At 37.2% G+C, this 20,771-nt stretch overlaps 1 protein-coding gene across 1 annotated transcript in view; it reads right to left on the bottom strand.

The window, feature by feature from the left end:
• atp8b1 (ATPase phospholipid transporting 8B1) overlaps positions 1 to 20,771 on the bottom strand; it is a 22,301-nt gene continuing 1,530 nt past the window's right edge. Inside the window, exons 2-30 of the mRNA XM_088434483.1 lie at positions 17,443 to 17,625; positions 16,288 to 16,385; positions 15,958 to 16,071; positions 15,007 to 15,105; positions 14,778 to 14,839; positions 14,469 to 14,541; positions 13,167 to 13,237; positions 12,692 to 12,774; positions 12,235 to 12,393; positions 11,978 to 12,066; positions 11,709 to 11,899; positions 10,566 to 10,650; positions 10,272 to 10,395; positions 10,144 to 10,187; positions 8,998 to 9,154; positions 8,663 to 8,851; positions 8,451 to 8,563; positions 8,165 to 8,329; positions 7,960 to 8,071; positions 7,742 to 7,817; positions 7,403 to 7,535; positions 5,910 to 6,038; positions 5,652 to 5,808; positions 5,260 to 5,483; positions 5,091 to 5,174; positions 2,967 to 3,212; positions 2,567 to 2,705; positions 1,386 to 1,516; positions 1 to 1,271 (exon numbers count right to left, since the gene is read on the bottom strand). Of these exons, the coding sequence (XP_088290609.1) occupies positions 1,041 to 1,271; positions 1,386 to 1,516; positions 2,567 to 2,705; positions 2,967 to 3,212; positions 5,091 to 5,174; positions 5,260 to 5,483; positions 5,652 to 5,808; positions 5,910 to 6,038; positions 7,403 to 7,535; positions 7,742 to 7,817; positions 7,960 to 8,071; positions 8,165 to 8,329; positions 8,451 to 8,563; positions 8,663 to 8,851; positions 8,998 to 9,154; positions 10,144 to 10,187; positions 10,272 to 10,395; positions 10,566 to 10,650; positions 11,709 to 11,899; positions 11,978 to 12,066; positions 12,235 to 12,393; positions 12,692 to 12,774; positions 13,167 to 13,237; positions 14,469 to 14,541; positions 14,778 to 14,839; positions 15,007 to 15,105; positions 15,958 to 16,071; positions 16,288 to 16,385; positions 17,443 to 17,608 (3,744 nt within the window). The 5' untranslated portion in view covers positions 17,609 to 17,625 and the 3' untranslated portion in view covers positions 1 to 1,040. The remainder of the gene's footprint in view (positions 1,272 to 1,385; positions 1,517 to 2,566; positions 2,706 to 2,966; positions 3,213 to 5,090; positions 5,175 to 5,259; positions 5,484 to 5,651; positions 5,809 to 5,909; positions 6,039 to 7,402; positions 7,536 to 7,741; positions 7,818 to 7,959; positions 8,072 to 8,164; positions 8,330 to 8,450; positions 8,564 to 8,662; positions 8,852 to 8,997; positions 9,155 to 10,143; positions 10,188 to 10,271; positions 10,396 to 10,565; positions 10,651 to 11,708; positions 11,900 to 11,977; positions 12,067 to 12,234; positions 12,394 to 12,691; positions 12,775 to 13,166; positions 13,238 to 14,468; positions 14,542 to 14,777; positions 14,840 to 15,006; positions 15,106 to 15,957; positions 16,072 to 16,287; positions 16,386 to 17,442; positions 17,626 to 20,771) is intronic.

Below are 20,771 nucleotides of genomic sequence, written 5' to 3' on the forward strand. Positions count from 1 at the left end.
TATTCATGTACCCTTGGCTTTTATTAACAACATGTTGATAAAATATCAACAACCCAACCATTGTGGGAACATTTCTGGGTCAACACTCTCTATTTCTTGAAGTAATAAAAACACATCTGCAAACAGTAACAGAACTAAGTCTCAGTTTCGGTTTGTAGTTGTGTAGCAGATGCTTAAAAAAAATTGTCGGGCTTACACAATGACAACATTTTAATGTAAACAAATTGTGTAATTGTGCACACATGAAAACAAGTGATAAAAGATTAGAAATGAAAGAAGATCAAGATTCTTTACATCATTGTGATGGGAAAAACAGAAGATTTGTTAAGGCAAAGAATGTATCATAAAACGGTCTTTAAATATTTGGTTGAAAAATAAGTGATTGTCAGAGCTAAGCCACCTGATTCAGTAAAGGAGAAAATGTTCTGAACAAAAATGGAATTATATAATGCACTTAAAAGTGTGGTCACTTTGTTTACGCTGATATGGTAACATCTCTCCTTTTATTTATTATAAAATGTTAAAAGTGTGAACACAAATATGTGTTATATCTCAGTTTAATCACATGCAATTGAGATAAAATGTGATAGAAAAATACTAAAAAAAAGTGCTAACTGGACATGGAGCCATACATGTTGAAATTTGCAGTGATGTGACAAATGAGAAAGGTGGGCTTGGTGGGGTCAACTAAACTTTAAAAAATACATCTTTTTGTTTAAAAAAAAAAAATTCCTGAGTTAAATAAATGACATTATGAGTCACACTGTCAGTGCATGACCAAAAATGTCAATTGTTTCTCTTTGGTTTTACATAATAGAGGAGTCTGTGCATAGAAGATGAACAAGTGCCTCAGTACTTCTGCCACTTTCAAAAGCACTTTAACATCCATGTGAAAATATCCCTCAACTATGATGTCATTCCTATGCCGAAGTACCAGTCATGACCATCTCAACAGATATTGTCGCAGATTGGTCCTCTTAAATGGTGATTCCGGAATGGGAATCCCAACTCTATGTCCGTTCTTTTCCGGTCTCCAGCCATCAAATGTTCTCAGCTCTTTCAGGAACCTCCCTGATGCTGGTCTGGGGCCCAACCCGCGATGCAGGGCGCCTCCGAATGCTACGCCCGGAAGCTATAAGTTCTGCGAAGCCTCTGGAGTGGGAGAAGGCATAGCCAGAGCGGCGGGAACGTGCACCGCGTTGGAAGCCTGGTGCCCTTTTCCTCGCCTCCTGTTGCATTTCCAACTCATACCTCTTTCTATTTCTCTGAATCTGGAGGGAAGGTAAAAATTAGATTAATAATAACATTGCTTGAACTACAACTGACAAGCGAGTGGGCGGTCAAATCAGTCAAGTTTTCGCATAGGAGGGCACGATTGACCTTACTTTATCTCCTATGGAAGGATAGATGACTTTATGGAGGAACTGGATGCAGATGACAGGCAGCAGGCTGATACCCACTGTGAGGATTATGGTTAGCCACAAGTAAGGCTGGCGAAGAGCATTTGATGCTGCCCCTATAAGAAAAGGGATTTTGTTAACATTCTTATTGTTATGATAGTGGTCGCTAAGGTCAGATATTTGACACCTTGATCATTTTTATGCATTTAGTGCCGTTTTCCATAGAGGGTCCTGTTCTGTATTTACAGTTGTGACTGATTTGTTCAATGATGTATCGGTTGGCATGCAGTTGCTAAAGTCTTAATTTGCTTTTATTATGTCAATTACTAGGATTGTCAGTATTTAACCCTTTCACTCCCGTTGGGACAATGTGTCCCACAGCTTTAAAAAAAAAAAAAAAAATCACAGTAAGTATAGGAATGGTAGCAATTAGATCAAATGTCATCCCAGCGGTTCATTACACAACTATTTACAGGTTATTGTGGAATTTGGCAACTTTTCCAGATATAACAAGTCAGTGCTGGGCCAACTGTCAACCAGGTGGGTTGCTTCCTACAATTTATTGTGAATTAACTATCTAGTACTGCGGAAATATATTAATAATATGTGCTATATATTTGTGCCACTACAGTATATATTACACCGAATTACTATGTTTTGTAGGTGTTTGGTGTTTATTTTCACTTCTCTGGCACATTTATATTATTATTATTATTGTAAAATACCAATGGGACAAAAAATCCTAGGGCCTGTAACCTAATCTATGGAAGTGAGAATTTTTTAAACTAATTTTCCAGGTAACCTAGACTTATAAACAAGCAATATATGCCAGTAGGTTTTATTTAAAAAAATCAGTGGTGAAAGGGTTAAGGTCTAGGTTCTCAGTGACACTCCAGAATGTCAAGCTTTCAAGGAGAGTTTTCAATCCTTTTTGTAGTTACATTGGATTTTGCAGACTTTCTACTGTTCTACTTTTCCATTTCCATGTCCTGTCTGCTTCCAAAATCTTCTCTTCCTTGTGTGACACTTAGTGACAAAAGATAACTGGGTTTGACTACCTTAGACTTCGAGCCCCTATATATTGGATTATGGCATGCAAATATTTTTTAAGACTAAACGAAGGACCAACATGGAAGAAAGGGAAGATGTTAAAAAGACCCACTGACCTGTGAAAGTAAAATGTCGGGGAAAGATGACGTGAATTCCAGCACTGTGCAAGTCAAACATAATGCCAAAGTAGATGGCTATGCTTCCTAAAACCGCAAAACAGTTGACAAAAGTCCAGTAGGAAGTATCCAGGGAGATCTAAAAGGTACAAGAATAATGTTTTATATTACCACCGTGATGCAAACTGCTAAAACTGTTCTTCTTGCTAAACATGAGTCCTTTCTGACAAAAAAAAAAAAATCAACAATGTCATTTTTATAATAAAAAATTTGAGCTCCTTCCCAGCTCTTCAATCCTTCTTAAACCATGCTTACAAATAATGAAATGGTCAATACGGCTAAATTATTAAGTCAAAGTAAATCTTAAACAGACAAGCCGCTCATTCTGTGTGTGACTTACCTGTAGATTGACAGTAAAAATCAGCGATGAGGCAGTGACAACGGCGAATGACTGGTAATCTGAGGGGGCTTCTCCATCTTGCCCCATGGTTTGCAGGAATGCACCATAAGGAATGAAGAAGATAATGAGGGAGACGAAGATGCCATGGAACAAGCTGATGAAGAAGTTTTTGTAGTTGAACAACGTCCCCTGTTGACCGGGCAGATATAGCTTGGGAAATTTGAGGCTCAGTCTGTCATTAACGTCCTGTGGTAAATACAAATGGATGAGGATCATTTTAAAATGTACAGAGTGATTTCCCATTAAGACACACAAAGTATGTACAAAGTAAATGAGACAGGCACACTTAAGAAGGGACAACTTTTAAGACAAAATTAGAGTTAAAACAAGAGGGTGCTATGTTTTATTGGTTGGTACATTGTTATACAACCAAAAATGCACCAAACTGAAATGCTCTCAACATTTTTTTTAAATATATTTAGACAGAATTTATTTCTGATCCTTAAAGATACCTTGTTAAAAGTGCACTTAATAAATAAAAACTCATTCAAGTATTGTAACATTACTCGTCTATTACTTCTTCCAGTTCTCTGTAAAAAAATTATCTCTTTGTACATATATTGTAGACATTTACATCTGTTATGTATAACAAAAGACTATTCCGTTTTCTACATTAACCTACATTGGTGTGCATTATGATGTTATAAACTTTCAAATATTTCCCTGGGCCAGACCTGTTTCAATTGAAAACAATGTGATGGATGGAAAGTGGACTATTTATTTGTTGACTTTAGGGTTTTTTTCTTCCTTTGTGCGTCAACAAGAATAATACGAGAACACACACTGTCAGTCTTTAGCACACCTTCAATTCATTGGTGTGTTCAACTGTCATGCAAATATGATGTCATTCTATTTACATAGCTGACACACCCCACAGTGGAAATTGTTTTATGTTCCAAACTGTACAGGCACTTGGCGATTTACAGTAGTGGTGCTCGGAAGAAAACTTCCTTCCTTCCATTCTACTTGATGGTTTTACCACTAAAAGCTGTATCCAAATGTGTTATTCTTCGTTTGTTGTATTAAAGGAAGCTTAAAACAGCTCTATGAAACAATTTGCAGAGACAACATTCACACAGTCATACTCGCCATGAGGAAGGAAAGACATGGCATGGATTGATTGACAGCAGATCTTTCCTTCCATTGCCTCCCATTAAATGTGTGTCATTTTCTTAGTCACGTGGTAAATCTTAGTCAGACTCACAATTTTACAGTCGATACTGATTAACTGAAAGACCTTTTATCAGAACTAACTACGGCAAATTGCGAGTCTGACTCAGATTTACCACAATGTGACCAAGAAAATAGCATGTACTTAATGGGAGACAATGGGAGGAAGGTTCAGCAGTCAGAGGAAACGTCACATCTCTGCCCCCTCTCGGCAAGTGTAATGGAAAATAAGTATTCAGCCAGTGTTAACATTTTTGTTGTTCACTGACGACCTGATTTTGTTTGAAAAAAGACCCTTTGACTCAACATACATGAGAACTCTCTGTTTAGCTAGAATGAAATGACAGATAAGGGAGTTCAACACAAAATATGTCATTTTGTATTTGACTTCTTATAGTTCCTCCCTTCCATAGCCTTAACAATATTCTCTTTCACTTGTCCTTGCACAGTCTTACGAACCACCAGAGTACTCTGTTAGGAATTGTGTCTTTGAAGCTTCAAATGAAAGAAAACCCCCCAACAAAGACAATTGGTTTCCAAGACTATTTTGCTGATCATGCCTAAAACCTAAAAATTCCATAACACAAGTATGGCTATGGACATAGAGCTGTTATGGACATAGAGTTGTTATCAACATGTTTTAATACAAGTGTGTGTGTGCGTGTGTGTGTGTGTGTGTGGGCGGGGGGGTGAATTAAATTTTTATTAATAAACAATATACATTTTACAATTTTTTCTTCTGAGCATCAGTGGTACACTAAGTAGGTCAACATCTAATTTCAGAATTAAACATTGTATATTATAAATTATACAATCAAACGTTCAATGCATTATTGTTGAGCTGACCTTTTATCTAATTTACATCTACAGTCACGATGACAAGGTTGTTTTTACCTGGTCGAGGAGTCCAACTAGAAGAACAGGTAAGCTGCTGTAAAAAAGATTGTAGAGCGTGATGAACCAGTCCTCATAGGCTACCTAAACACAGTGTGATAAAAAAAAGAAAAAATCATTATTCAGGGCCTGCGATCACATTATGTTAATGCCAAGACAAGATGCTGACCTGTGCTGAGTATCCGCTGAAGAAAGAGTACCAGAAATGGACCAATGTGAAGGCAAAGTTCTTGAAGAAGAAGAAGCGAAGGAACTTGCACATTCTAATGTAGGACCACCGTCCGTGCACTAGCAAAAGTCGTTGCAGGTAACGGAACTGAGCAAAAGCGAAGTCACTAGACATCACAGCCTGCATCCCTTCCTGACCACTGATGCCAACACCGATATCTGCGGCTGCATTGAAGAGAAAATGTGCAATTAAAATGTGTGTACTGTAGATCCCCTACAAAATCATAGCTCATTACTCAAAAATTACTTGTTGAAATTCCCTATTCACAGTTAGGATTGGTCCCCATCTTTTGTAATAATAAAGCTCAACTCTGAAGATACTGTCCCACATACTCTTAATCATGTTGACATCATTGGCTCCATCGCCTATGGACAATGTCACTGCCTTCTTATACTTCTTCACCAAACTGACCACATTAGCTTTCTGCTTTGGTGTGACACGACAACAAATCACTGATTCACACTCGCAGGCCATGTCCACAAAGTCACTCTGGAAAGAAACACAGATTTGGTTGTAATCATGCAAAACATTCAATCAAATCTCAACTCTACCTTCGATGACTTATTCTTTTTTAATTTTATTTTTCAAACCTGTCTCATCTCCTTTTCCCAGTCATTCATTGGCTGTCCATCTTGAGGGCTGCTGGGAGGTGGTCGCTTGCCCAGACGACGAAGACGCAGACGGCGACGTTTCTTTTTCTTTTCATAGAGAATCTCGTTCTATAAAATGAAGATAAATGTGATGGAAAAATATGAATATATATGTGGTTTTCTGGTTTGGTTGTTTACACTTTCTTCAGCTGTAATAAACTATTGTACCGATACATCTTCCTTTTATCCATCATATCCTTTCCTATTAATGTTATGTCCAATACACCTGCCGTGCATGTTTTTTGGAGTGTGGGGAAGCCAGAGTGCCCGGAGAGAAAGCACGTGGGCTCAGGGAGAACATGTAAACGCGACAAAAAATAATGTAATATTCAACCTTTTCAAAGTGGAACTGTACTTTGACAAATTTGAAGCATCTGTATCTGTATGCAAAGACCGTCTTGACATTTGGCTCCATTTCTAGTGTGGGTGCATCACCTACTGGCTGAATGGCTGATGTTACTTGTGTGTTTAAAAACACTAATTTAGTAGTTAATGGGCTTTCATTAAAGACAATATTAGCACATGGACAGGGATGCAATTTTTTTTTTTTTTGGAGGGAGGGGGGGGGGTTACTCACAGGATTACCAGGACATTGTAATTGGTACACACCCTTTCTTTCATTAAACACTTGCTCAATGTCACCTCCTTACTATTAAGCACACTCTTTGTGAATGCACATAGTCAGCCTCATCAGTTATGTGCGTGGTTCGTTCGGGACCCAGTTTAATTAGTCCAAGGAAGTCAGATCTAAAAATCTCCGTCAAGCGTTAAGCGACAATGTAAACGGTCTTCTTTACACCTTCACAAGAATGATACGCCAGTACAAACCGCTTCAGTAAACAAACAAACATCCTCAGAATGGGAAGACATGGGATCTGCATGCTTAGCTTTGTGAAAGGCGAGCAGAAATTTATAACACAGAACCTGCATTGTTCCTGCCCTTGTCTCGCCACCTAGTGAAACGGTGATTAGCTATTGCTTCTCGGTTAGCTTGTTTGTTAACCATATGTTGCGCAACATTCACGTCTTGTTTTCATACTTGTCAAATAAAGGATGACTGAAATGTTTCTACCCTGTGTCAAACACACTGGTTTTGTCTGCTAGCTGAGGACATTAGCGGTAAATCTACACCAACAACACCATGGCTCAGTTTTAAGTGTTCAAATGAACCAGTCACTTCAACTGAAAGACAACCTTAGCAGTTTGTAAAAAAAAAAAAAAAAAGTAAGAACGAAATCAATTTTGATTGAGATGTTATCGATTAGTCGATTGAATAATTCATTTTAAAAAGGTATGTGGCGGCCCAACTTTTGTATATCATTATCCTCTTACACACTTTACACAACAATAGTGTAAAGTGGTACCTCCGTGGGAAAAAAAAAAAAAATACATTTAAAATTTGCAAAAAAATAAGAATAGGGAAAAATCATTACCAGCCATCCTCCAGTGATAATGAGTGCATTTTTTCCAGGTTCAGGGAAAAACGGCTCTGGAGCTTTCTTTCTGCCTCGGCTTTGAGTCGGAGGCTCGCGTCTCCTCTTAGCCTGACGGAGGCTCAGCTTCTCACTAACGACAAAGAAAAATATCATGAGTGGTCACTAATTACTCCAAGAACCCAAACTCATAACTATTAGACTATGGTGTACAAAACATGAAAGTCTTCTCATGTATTTACATGATATCCTGTAAATGAAATGAAGTTTTCAAATTTTGCCATATTTGATGTTGGTCATAAAGAAAGGCAAGGAGATATTTCATTAAACCCAACTCACTTGACATCCTCTCCATAGTGAATTTGCATGTCGTCTGTTAAAAGGGAGCATGAGAATCCAATGTTCTCTGCAGTTTCTGGAAGAAAGAAAGAAAATAAAGAAAATGTAGAATTGCTTCAATAGCAAACTGTTAGTTAGTATAATAACCCGTGAATTTTCATATATTGCTTCTTTACTATATATCTTCCTCAGTGCTTCTTCTCTTGAGTTTCTAGTACCTTTTTTATCTCCAGTCAAAACCCAAATCTTGATGTCAGCCTGGGCCAGTTTGGCGATGGTTTCTGGTACCCCTTCTTGCAGTTTGTCTTCAATGGCAGTTGCTCCAATCAGCTGAGTAGAAAGCACAGTTGTTGATAAGGTTTCAACAAATTTGGGGAGGGGGGGTATTGGGCTGAAACACAAGATTCATCATTTCGTACTCACCATCAGATTTTTCTCAATCATCTCATAAACTTGGTCCAGCGCAGCCTCTCTGTTGACCATGGTCACCTGAGCTTCCAAATGTTTCCGGGACCAGGCTTCATACTCGCTACTGCTGATGTCTTTGTAGCACAAGCACAGTGTTCGCAAAGTCTCATTGGCAAATTTCTGGAGAAAAAAACAGGGGAAAGAACAGCCCATAAAACAATTTTCTTTTTCTCATGCACTAAATATTAGAAAGAAAACACATTTAACTGATTGAAATCCGAACTAAGCAAAATGAGCTCACATCCAGAGCAGTCTGTGTGTTCTCCTTGTGCTTGGAATTAGGTGAAAGTCGCTGGTAGATGACCGTGTCAGCTCCTTTGCAGTACAGACGAATACGGCCATCTGGAAACTTTACTGAAAGGGCAAGAGATTTGTTTGATCAGATTCAAACTGCTATACTGAGTATGAAAAAACTTAGTGATCAAAATTCTGTGTTCACGTAAGGACACATACAGATGATAGACATCCGTTTGCGGTCAGAGTTGAAGTCCAGCAAAGCTAACATCTCAAAGGTTTTCTCTTGATCCATTTCTCTGATGGTGATTGTGTCCTGAGTTCGAGAAAGAAACACAAAGCCAAAGTTCCGGGCTGCTGTCACGAGCGCTCCCTCATCTGGAGATGCTGCTTGGTACACCAACTCGCCTAAAAGAGAGAAAAAAAAAAAAGTTATTAAATTGATATAAAATACACGCCTAACATATCTACCGTATTAATTGAAACAGAGTACAAGTGCTACAATAATTTTCGTTGCCTTAAATTATGAATCTTCATTAATAAGGCATCATTACCATCCTTGTTGTCCACCATGACAGTGTGACAAAGAGAGAGGAGCCTGAAGAAGTCGAGCGCCTCTTTATCCTTCTTGGATCGCAAAAGGGCAACGAGGGAATTGTCCGTGAATTGGAACTTTTTGTCAGCATAGCGATTCCAGCTCCAGTCCACCGGCTTTACAGAGAGCAGAGGTCACCAATTTAGTTTGACTTATTTTTAGACAGTGACATCTAATGAATCAAATAGGCCTTGAAAAAGGTCAATCAAGTTGGTCAAGTCAACTTCAAAAACAGGTCGACTAAAAACAGCCATTAAGCTCCACTAGAACCATGTTGTTTTACTACATGAATTTTGCAGACGTAAGCAATGTTGCAATGGCACCAAGGGAGAGAAATGTTCCCAAAACAGGGGAGATCACAACTTTGGGATCACTTCCAGTTAAAAAAAATGTTGCGAGGAAAATGACGTTCAATAATTGCAAAACAGAAAAGACGTACCACAGAAGTGCTATGACTGTATTTGCGTGCCTAAAAACACTTGCTGATTTAGTAGATAGCATGCTTTCATTGAAGACAATATTATGAAGAACTTCCCCCAAAACAGAAAAATAACCTTTGGATATGGACAATCTATAGTGGCTTTGTTTTAGGTGTTCACATTTTAACAAGATGTAGTCAAGCATGAAATGCACCCTGTCTGCTTGTCAAAAAGAAGAAGAAAATCATGATGATGAGGATGAAGAACAGGAAGTTAATGAGCACATAGTGCCTGACAGGCAGCGTCACTCTCTTACATTTAGAATATTGTTGAAGCATTATCTCTAAGTGACTTTAAGGACACTATTACATGTGTAGGGTGCATGTAACATTAATTATGTGTGAACTAAATGGACAATAGTGTTTGTTGACCTTAAATTATAACAGCTATCATGCTAATCATAATTGCAATTACTAACTGGTTAGCATTGGGAAGATTAGTTAGGGAGGTAGGTAGAGAGATAGATAGCAATAGTGCGAGAGAGACAGAGAGAGAGAAAGCGTGAGAAAGGCTAAATGGAGGGTGGGTTTACTTGATAGATCCATGGAAAAATTGATTGGATAATCGATCTGATAGTGACAGCCCTAGAATAAAAAATTATGAACAGTTGTTTTCAGTATGGCTACCTTTCCGCGGTCTAGACGCACTCCCTCAGCAGTGGTTGGGTCACCTGTTGTAAAATAAGTCAGCAATTCAATTTATTTGATTTTATTCAAAAACAAACTATGGAGTATGTTTGAAGCGTTACAGTTACCATAACTGTGTCCAGCAATAGTGCACTTTTTGAACTGCATGATGTTTTGTGTCAGTGTTCCTGTCTTGTCTGAAAAGATGTATTCGATCTGTCCAAGCTGCTCATTCAGAGTGGTAGTTCGAGCCTGTCAGGTTTTGAATCAGAAGGCACTGTCACAACTGAAGCCCAGAAGAGGGAAACTATTTCCAATAGCAGAGTGACACTTTGTTATACTTGAATAATTTCAGTCATATAGCAAATTTACAGGCTGCAAGAAAATATTTTCTTATTGATTTATAATTCATCCAAGTCTACCTTTGCTGGGGTGTCTTTCTCTGCATAGTACATCTGTAGGTCCCAGTTGATGAACTTACTCTGGCCAAGGCGAATTACCTCAACACTGAAAATAAAGCAACAAAAGAGCAGTTTTATCTGTTAGTGTTTTTTATCTTTTAGATCATGAATTATTTACTGCAGAGCTTGTCACTTTGAAATGAAGAGAACCCCCTCATCATAAAATGCACAAAAAATACTGTTCATATTCCAGCGCCTATGTGCACACTTGTGCCTTTACCGAGCAGAGCCCCATCGAGTGGGATGTGAAGTCGATGTGTCTTTTGGAACCATATTTTTCTGTGGTTTCCAAGTGCCTCAAAAAACATACTGGTAGATCTATCTTGGCAATAGACAATCAGTAGAGATGATTTTTTTGTTTGTTTTAGAAAGTAAAGCTGTTATAACAGTCTTGGAAACCTGACCATATTCTCTATGCTGTAGTTTTTATTTATTCCCCATGCTATTCAGTCTTGGAAATTTATTAAAATCAAATTCCCTACTTTTCATGCTTGTGTAAGAACCACAACAGGTATTTATAAGCATGTGTTACTGTGTGGTATGTGTAGTAGGAAGTAATTATCCAGTAAATAGTGATGTATTAGTGGGACCACTGTATTGATTTAATCAGTGACACGACATCAATATGAAACTTTCTTTTTAAGGTTCTGGGCAAGTTGTATGTGATGGATTCTTCATTGAACTTTATTGACCCACAGCCTAGCCCTCCGCTAAACCAAAATTTCAGGAATTTAAGTGAACTTGTTACCAGATTGAACTGTTTGTTTCCAGCAATTAGGCCTCTTTAGTATTTTTTTTCTTCTTAATAATCCATCCATTCATTTTCTTAACCACTTGTCCTCATTAGAACTTCCTGGTGCCTGTCCTAGTTGTTTAGGCAGCAAGCAGGGTACATCCTGAACTGGTTGCCAGCCAATCGCAGGCCACACACTGACAAACGACCATTCACACTCACAAACACACCTAAGGGCAATTTGGAGTGTCCATTTTGTCAGTACTAATAACATAAACAACAACATAACAACAACAACAACAACATATCAACAATAATGCAATTATTATTATTTAACTACTAGTACAGGTACTTTTTTTTTTTTTTTTTACCTGACATAGAGGGAGATCGGCACCATGGTATTGAGAACAATGAGGTAGCCCCAGAAGGCAAGGAATCCTCGATAGGAGACAGTATCCGTTCTACCATCATATAAATACCATGCATTGGCACCAACTTCTTCATACCAGAAGCTGTGGCCAATGGCAAGTCCTGCTGCCACCAGGATCAGGAGAACAAAGATCTATGAAGTTGTCAGAAAAAAAAGGCTCAATGCATCAAATTACAAAATCAATAATGATTGTATTAAACTTTAACTCACAGTGTAGACCATATAGTTCATAAGCTCATCAATCTTTGTCCTCTTGAACCTTGTCTTTCCACCATTTCTCATGATTTTTGTATCAGCACCTTTAGGAGGGGGGAAAAAAAGACTCAAATATAAAAATAAGATCGTGGAACCTTGATGACTCTTCAGCAAAAGATTAATCAGAGTCTTGTGTGCAAAGTTACAAAAACATTCTTTTCAAGTTCAAGCTTAACTGGAAGTGGATTTATTTTGTGGAGTGATACTCAAACCTGCAAAGATGACAAGTCCATGACATGCTTCAGTATTTCTAATCTTGCAGCCTCGAAGCAGCATGTTGTCCAAATCCAGTGGATAGCGTTCTCCCTTCCAGTGCATTACCCCCGTGAACTTATCCAGACGGTTGTTGGGCTCTTCACATTCAATCAGTGCTACAAAAAATGGGGGGGAAAATAATGAAAATAAAAATAACTAGAATAAATTAATCCATAAATAAATAAATAATAAAAAAGCGAACTAAAATTAAAAAAGCCAACAATTGAGCTCTCTTACATAAAACAGACAAACTATATAGTTTAAAAATACTGATTGTTTTAATTACAAAATGATTAAAAAATAAGTTCTTCAATTTCATATAATTCATAATAAAAAAAATACATTTTGAATAAAATACTGTAGCTTAGCATATACTTGAAAAGCATGCCATTGAAAAAAAATGTGCAAAATTACCATCAAACTGTGCCATTTGACGTTCCTCCTGCAGTCTTTCATCAGTTACTCGAAGTCCCATCTTGAACTTTAGGTTGGTTTCTCTGAAAACAACAACAAAAACAAGAACTTATTACTAACGCTTGAATAAATGTCTGTTGTTGCCAACCAGAATTGAGTGATGATCATCACACCAAATGTTTTTGAAGAAAATTAGAACTAGCACCCAACAAGTACTTGGTTTCTTTCACTCACTAGGATTGTCTGAGCATGTGTGGTTTGATTACAAATGTATAGATAAAATGTGTTCCTTTCTTTAGCAAAGAGTCTTACAAGTAAAAGTCAAAAAGTCCATTACCGGTAATGAAATTTTGAATAGCTGGGTGGACATTTGAAATTCACAAAGTACCTTCACAATGGTTTTTAATGTTGCATACACATTTTCCAGGATTTTGTTCTTCATAATTTTCATAATATTTAGAAATAATGGTCTCACCCATCAAGTTCTGCCGTTTCCACATAGCACAGGCTGTTTGGGTTTGAGCTAGATAATAGCAACATGTCCGCCTGGAAAACAAAACAATAGCACAAAAAAGGTAAGTTGGACAACATACCTGTACAACACAGTCTGTCGTCAAAGCACATAAATTGTGATATTACAGTCAATGATGTCTTTGATCTGTGCCTCATGTTATATGAATGTTTTGATGGGTTTGATGGAGTTATATGAATGTTTGCTCTAGCATCAGTTCCTTATTTGCAGTGTTTCCAAGGTACTGTAAAGTAATTTAATTACAACATATTCAAGTTGTTTTTGTTTGACCTGACTGAACTAGGTATAGGTATCAAAGTCCATTCCTTGAGGGCCGGTATCCTGCAAGTTTTTGATGCTTCCCTTTCAAACACACCTGGTTCAAATGATTAGAATAATTCTAAAAGCTCCTGCAGAGCTTGCTTATGAGCTAATAATTTGAATCGGGTGTTTTGGGGAGAGGAAACTGGAAAACACCAAGGACCTCAGCCCTCGAGAACCGGAGCTTGACACTTGTGGTTTACATATACCGCAATTCACGTAATACCACCTAGCTAAATCTTCCTACCACTATTGAATTAAGACCACAGAAACATTATTGGTTTTTATATGAAGCTTTTTTTTTTTTTGCAATATAACTATAGCATTGTGAATTAGACCTCACCTTACCTTTACCTTACAATGCACAGTCTGGATTGGCGCTTGCTTACAGAACCCCCAAACTAAATGTTGAACAAAACAGCTTACTGATTTTTTCCTGTAATCCTGATTTATTATTTTCTGATTCAGTGTGAAACAATAAATTGATTATTACAGTTTGAATCAATGAATCTGTATTTATAGCGATTTCCTGGACCACATGTCTTGATTAGGGTTATGGGTGAGCCAATGCCAATCAATTGCAGGTGACTAGGTTTATATGCCATAAATTATGGGTTCAGGTCAAAATTCCGGAGTAACCCGTTTACATGTGTGAGCAGACTGGATACATGGCAATGGTTATCACCACAAAACATAGATAAGATCATGACACAAATAGATGTCCTTGCTGCTTCTTACTTTTGACTGTCAATAAAAGACAATATATTTATGTCTTTCACCACAAAAACAATGTAGTTGTTTTCCTCCTCCCTCCAAAAGCGTGCTGTGTCGGAGTTTTGCCATGTTAATGTCCTGCTGCTTATGGGTTATTGAATGCACATAAATATGGCCACAAACACACGATCAATCACCCTCACATTCATGCCTTTGGCATTTTACACTTACCGGAATAAAATCATTTTTCTTTAGACGAACGACATCGCCAACTTCGATGTGTCTCCACTTTGACTCCTGAAACCTAAGCAAAATATACAAACATTGAATATAGTGGCAATTTTTCAGTTTAAAAATTAAAAGCATATTTTGAACTCAAATGAGGAAAATGTTGCAAATTGCAAATCTGCTTTGAGAAAATCAAAACCTTATTTTTTAATTTTGGTTTGCTTTTTTTTTTTTTATTAATTTGGTGGTAAGGCTCAAATATTCAAGAAAAATCCAAAGGTTGATGACAATTTAACATGAGCTTGTTCTGACCTGCCATCAAGAAGGACCTCACATTTCCTATTATTAATCTCCTTGTCCATCCGGTGCCGAGCCTGAAAAGTAAAAATATGAGGGAATATTTTTAGACACTATCTGAGAATCTAACAGATATTAAATGTTAATGTAATGATTTTTTAATCACATGACAAATATGTTATGTAAATGTTAAATTCTATAGTTTCAATAAAAAAGGATGTCATCAGTAAATTCCTTTTCTTACAAGATCATCCACAAGGTCTTTGATGGCAGTTACTCCCAGAACCACAACCAGAGGAATCAGAGTGGTGTACCAAGGCAGAGTCGTGATAGCGGGAATACACTAAAATGGAAGTAACAGTGAATACAACAACCTGACAGTAGTGGTCTGAAATTAATTATACTGAAGACACTTTAAATTATTCCTTCTGCAGGACAGAAAATTTGTAGTGTCAGCGGGAAAGTAAAACAAGAAAGCACTAAATCTTCTCAGAAGAACTACAAAAACAAGGGAAGAAAGTAAAAAAGAATGATCTTTTTATTGTCTGAATTATTTTAGAATTAAGTGGTGAATAGTGAAATTCTGCATCTTTTCAAACTTCCATCTAAGAGCCTTTCACTTTGCCATAGAACCGTTTTATTGTCAGTAATATGAGAGTAATTAAAACAAGCAAAAGCAAGGAAAGGAACTTAAAGTAACACTGAAATAGCCCCCACACTCACTGGCCCCTATAATGGAAATTCAACTTTTTGGAGATTTTAATCATGATACAGTGTTAATTTCTCATCCTAAACACCCCTAAAGTGTTATTATTTAACTTTCTAAACAATCTTTGCTTATTCTGCACACTCAGCACCGGCCCCGCCTGAGAGGATAACAAGGGACAGCCGGTCGAGTCTCTCCTAGTAACGTCACTTTGAGGGAGAACGCCCTCGTACTGCCACTACACCGTCCCTGTACACCCCATGCAAGAGTAAATACACGCCCATCTTTGCTAAAGATGTTCATGTCTGATATTTTCGTTTTATTCCGAAGTTGGAGAGAAGAAATTTTGCACCAAGTCGGCCAAGTAAACAGCAACGTTTCATTTATGAGTTAATGAGTTTCACAGTAGAAGTGGTGACAAAAAATGTTATGAGTAATGGCCATATATATAATTTATTTTTTTGTACTACAATTGCAAGGGATATGTACCTGTAGGATGAGTAGAGCCAAGAAGTAGATATTGGCGACTCTTTTAAACTGCTCGTACAAGTTGAGGGGAAGGAATGTGAAGACGTTGTACTTGTATGTCTTGATGGCATTCCCCTGTAATAAATGATAACGGTTGATGAGTATGAAGCCATTTTGAGGAACTATCCAAAACAACAGTGATCATCTTTACAACGTTCTTACAGTAAAAGACGCATATGATGTTTTGAAAACAATAAACTAAATACCATCTTAAACATCAGACAAATTATGCATCCAACTCTTTGTTTCATAATGAATTGGTCCGGTAAGAGTAATCATTTGTACACTTACCGAGTATTTGCTCTTCTTGATGCATAGGAATACTTTTCTCTCAAATTCCGGCTGATGGTGGTAACCTCTGTCATTGGCTTTCACCTTCCAGCCAATATCTAAAGACAAAACAGAGTAAAATTGTACAATTTAAACTATTTCTGACGCCATATTTGTATACAGTTGTTCAAAAATGTGGCTGTGAACATACAGAAAATAACTTCATACCTATCTTGCTATCACTATCGTTTGCTGTGTCTGCAATATCATCTTGATGCTTTGCATTTATGTGGTACGGCTAAATTACTTCTCTGGTAAGCTAACTCCTTTTTACAAAGAATGCATATCACTCTAACTTTATCAAAGGTGCTTTCTGGGCATTTTAACGTTAATGTTACCATTCATTCAACCAACAGCACTCTGATGCTCTTCCATTTTCACATCGTTCTTCTGCCTTCCCACCCACAACATCCTATCTGGTTATGCAAAAACAATGAGAGCTAGTGTCCACTTCAGGCCGTGATTGTTCTTTGTTTTCAAATCCCCAACCACTCAAGCAGAACAAAGCCCAATGTATAAAAATAGAAACATAAAGTGACAATGTAAAAATTAGATTTGTGCAATTAAAGAAAAAAAGAATGCTTTAACTACAACTGTAGTTTTTGCAATTAATCTGTTAATCTAAAACATCCAGTCCATACGTACACTTGGATTCACTTTGAATATTTTACTCTCTTCCAAGTTTAACCTTTACTTTATTTTTTCTATTTTACTCTCTTAGACTGGAAACCAATGTAAACTTTTTAGAGTAAAATCTATTCTGTGAAATTTACTGTGGAGTAATTAGTATCTAGTAATTACTAGCAATTAATTTGTAACTATCCCAGAATAGGATTACAAAACACATCACCATTACTATCGATTGCCCTGCGGGTGATTGCCCTGCGGGTGATTGCCCTGCGGGTGATTTTTTTTTTTTTAATACATACAGTAGCTTCAAAAATATAATCAACAATGTTTAAAACTTATGACCTAATGAATTTTAAAACATTGTAAAAATTTTAAACCATTGAAAAAATGACTGACAAAAGCCTTTCCCAGCAATTCTCTGATTTGAAATGGATGGAAAGACAAGCACTATAGATAATTGGACGGATGGAAATTTTAGTGACTAACCACTGGGTCTAACTTCAACAGGGGGCTGTGGGGCTCCTGGCGTCGGAGTTTCTTCTTCCTCTTCTGTGCTAAGATCTAGCTCATCATCTGTCTCGTCATCACTATATGGCATGACCTCATCGTTGGGCCCCGCATCCCTGTGGGTGCCCGCATGGCGCGTAGTCATTTTGACACCACAGGTATCTGAAAAAGAAGATATGATTTAGATTTTCAAATCCTTAATGCTGACGCGATTCCAGCATGTAAAGGCGCTAAACAGCAACAGGTAAACACTGTTGTGGTCATCCCATCACAAAGTATGATAAGCTAGAAAACAGAAAGCAGCAGTGTATTGGTTATGGCTCACTGATAAACTGAATAAGTATCATCTTCTATCCACACTGCTGTTTTAGCATTAGCAGGATACAAACAAGTTGTATGTTATTAAGAAAATCTTACGTGCATAGTACTGTAAATCCTTCCCAGAGACTGGCTAGAGTGTTCGTGATAAGCCCTACTCAACACAATAACAAACAACAATTGACAAACGAGTGTCATAAATGGACTATGTAATTGAGGAAGCGTGTGGCCTATTTTCTTTTTAGGGAAAATGCAATCACACTTTGTTGTATTCACTGACTGAAGAAGCATGTCATTTGTTTTGTTTAGGGCAACAGTTCAGGTGGTTTTAATTCCAGTACTCTGAAACTAAACTAGTAAAGCAACATTGCTCAAGACCTACTGATACAAAATCATTTTATGGAACGTCTAAAAAATAAAACCAAATCATCAGTGGCATCACCCACTGAGAAAACAGGTTTGGTGGTATCTGGCTAAGAGCCGGAATGATGGCAATAATAAGGGAGGGAGGAGTACGTGAACTGCAGAGTGGGACAGAGCACGGCGTGATGACGACGGTGAAACATGAGAGTCCGGGGATAGCTCAGCTCTTGTTCAGACAGGTAAGGTGAAGATTAGACAAAAGGAACGTCACAAAGTGTGACACAAAAAAGTGAGCAAATAAAAGCAGAAGGGATCGCTTGCCAGTTGGCATTCAACCGTGTGAATGCAATATTGATATAAAACAACACACATTAGCAGTTCAATTTCAAGTGTGATCTACTGAATATATTAACTGCTTTTAGATCAGATCCCAATTCCATTCTATCAATGATTCATTACAAGTTGAATGATAGGACATTAAACAATAATAAACAAGGATTTTTTCATTTGAGGGATTTCCAAAATAAAGGGTTTCCGTGTATCTGTGGCTGCCTGAAGCCTCCCTCCTATGACAAATGGCACTAATGACACAAGTCATTAGAAGGTCAGCAAATTCACATTTAACCTCTTCAAAATGGATGTCTTAGAAATGAAAATCATTCCAAATCATAAAGCAACATCCACATCACAAAGCTGATGGAGAACATACAAAGACGTGTTACCTGTTATCTGGGAAGTAAGTGCCCACTATGAAGAATCTACACAATAAAAAAGAATATTCTGTTTCCATTATCATTGTTTGGCCTCCATTACACTTTTCAAAGCATCTGTCCTGTGCTTCAACAGGTGTGTCTTCAATTTAAGCCACAGCATTTACATGACAGAGCAAGTGCCAGATAATGGAGTCAATAAATCAAAACCTCAACAAACAGAAAAGGATTTCAGGGGGAAATTGGAAAGAATTTAACATTTATACTTTTCGTCTACCCTATTTATACAACTTTTATACTTTATCTGTAAAAAAAAAAAAAAAAAAAAAAAAAAAAAATCAGACCCTCTAAAAACACTCTTAGTGTGCTATTGCCAATTTATCCTCTGTTTGCAAAATACCATATTCCAAATATGATGCACCTGTGTATAAAGCCCACCCTTAATTTGGGAGTAAAATGCTGGTATTTTCTATGTTACCAAGTAGAGGACGCACTACCACTTTGCCAGCTGGATTCGAACTCGAGCCCTTAACCGTGAGGCGGATGTGCTAACCAGTGCCCCACCGAGCTGCCTGATCCTATTCGTTTTTAATAATATTCCTGTGTGTAAACAAGGATGGACTCGGACGTTGGTTTAGCCTGATCACTTCTTTTTATTGAAAATAGTGCCTGACAACCACAGCTGACATAAGCTGCTGTTTGCTGTAACAGGCACTGGCTGCTAATTGCCAACTGCCCTCCATGACTGTAATTACTGTAAGAAAGAATATGCTCGGTATTGAAATGCACATCTGTATGTCAAAACTCGGCTTATGTGGCAGGTGGATCAATCTTCCTAGAATGGTGTTGAATTTACAGAAACAAAAAAATAAGTGTATGTTGTATATGGAGAATTACGGTCGCTGTATGTTTGAGCCGGGTAACTGTTACACTCAATTCTGTGATGGTTTCAAAAGAAGTCTATTGACTTTGAGTCAAGACATCATTTAGGTTCTCGTGTAGTTCTCACAGCAGGAATCAAGCTAATGAAAACCACTTGACACCAGTTGACAGAGACCTCATGCTGGCTAATCTGCTGTGCATGGCACACGTAAATTACGCTGCATATTAATACTGGTAGTGGAAAAAAAAAAGCACTGTAGTCTTTTCTGAAAAAAGATAGATTTAGTTCTAGTTACAAATCAATCACTCATGCAAGCAAATTCTCAGTTACTTACAGTACAGTATAAACATGAGGGTTTAAATGGGAAAGCCGAAAAAAAAATAGTTGAGTTTAACATCAACAACAGCAAAGATGATTACTAATTAGAAATTACTATTGAGTAAAAATCAATTTAAACTGAACTAATAATTCATTTGCCGGTATTAGATGTCAGAAAACAAAAGTAAACAAGTTTGGATGACATTGCAGCATTGTAGTGAAATCCATTTTGCTTTAATTGCTTCAAGACAGTCATATTGGCAAATGTTAAACATAAACTCGTCTACATCATCACTTTTATTAGAATTGAGTCGACTTCTGAATATAAACTGCATATATTACGAATAAATTAAAATAAATTTAATTCAAAATAAATGAAAACAATGGTTATTTTTGATCAGAGACAGTGGAAAAAAAGAAAAAGAAAAATATTACAAGTACGTAAAATTTAATGTCTGGACTCCTGAAAACATAAATATGTCTTTGATTTTAATAGGTTTAAATGATTTATGTGTTTCCAAAAGTTCCTTCCTTATTAACCATATGCTCTCTTTTAGTCATAAATTAAAAATGATACCAGTCCATGCTACACCAATGTCAGTTTTTTCCATAAACACATACAGCACCTGTATTTCCCTCATCTAAATGCTGTCTCATTGCTTGTTTAAGGTAAACAGCAGGGCAGGTTGCTCAAACCAGGTTGTATTGTGTTAAGA

The sequence above is a fragment of the Hippichthys cyanospilos genome, chromosome 15 (genome assembly GCF_059441005.1).
Source record: "Hippichthys cyanospilos isolate Australia breed blue-spotted pipefish chromosome 15, RoL_Hcya_1.0, whole genome shotgun sequence".
Taxonomy (NCBI): Eukaryota; Metazoa; Chordata; class Actinopteri; order Syngnathiformes; family Syngnathidae; genus Hippichthys; species Hippichthys cyanospilos.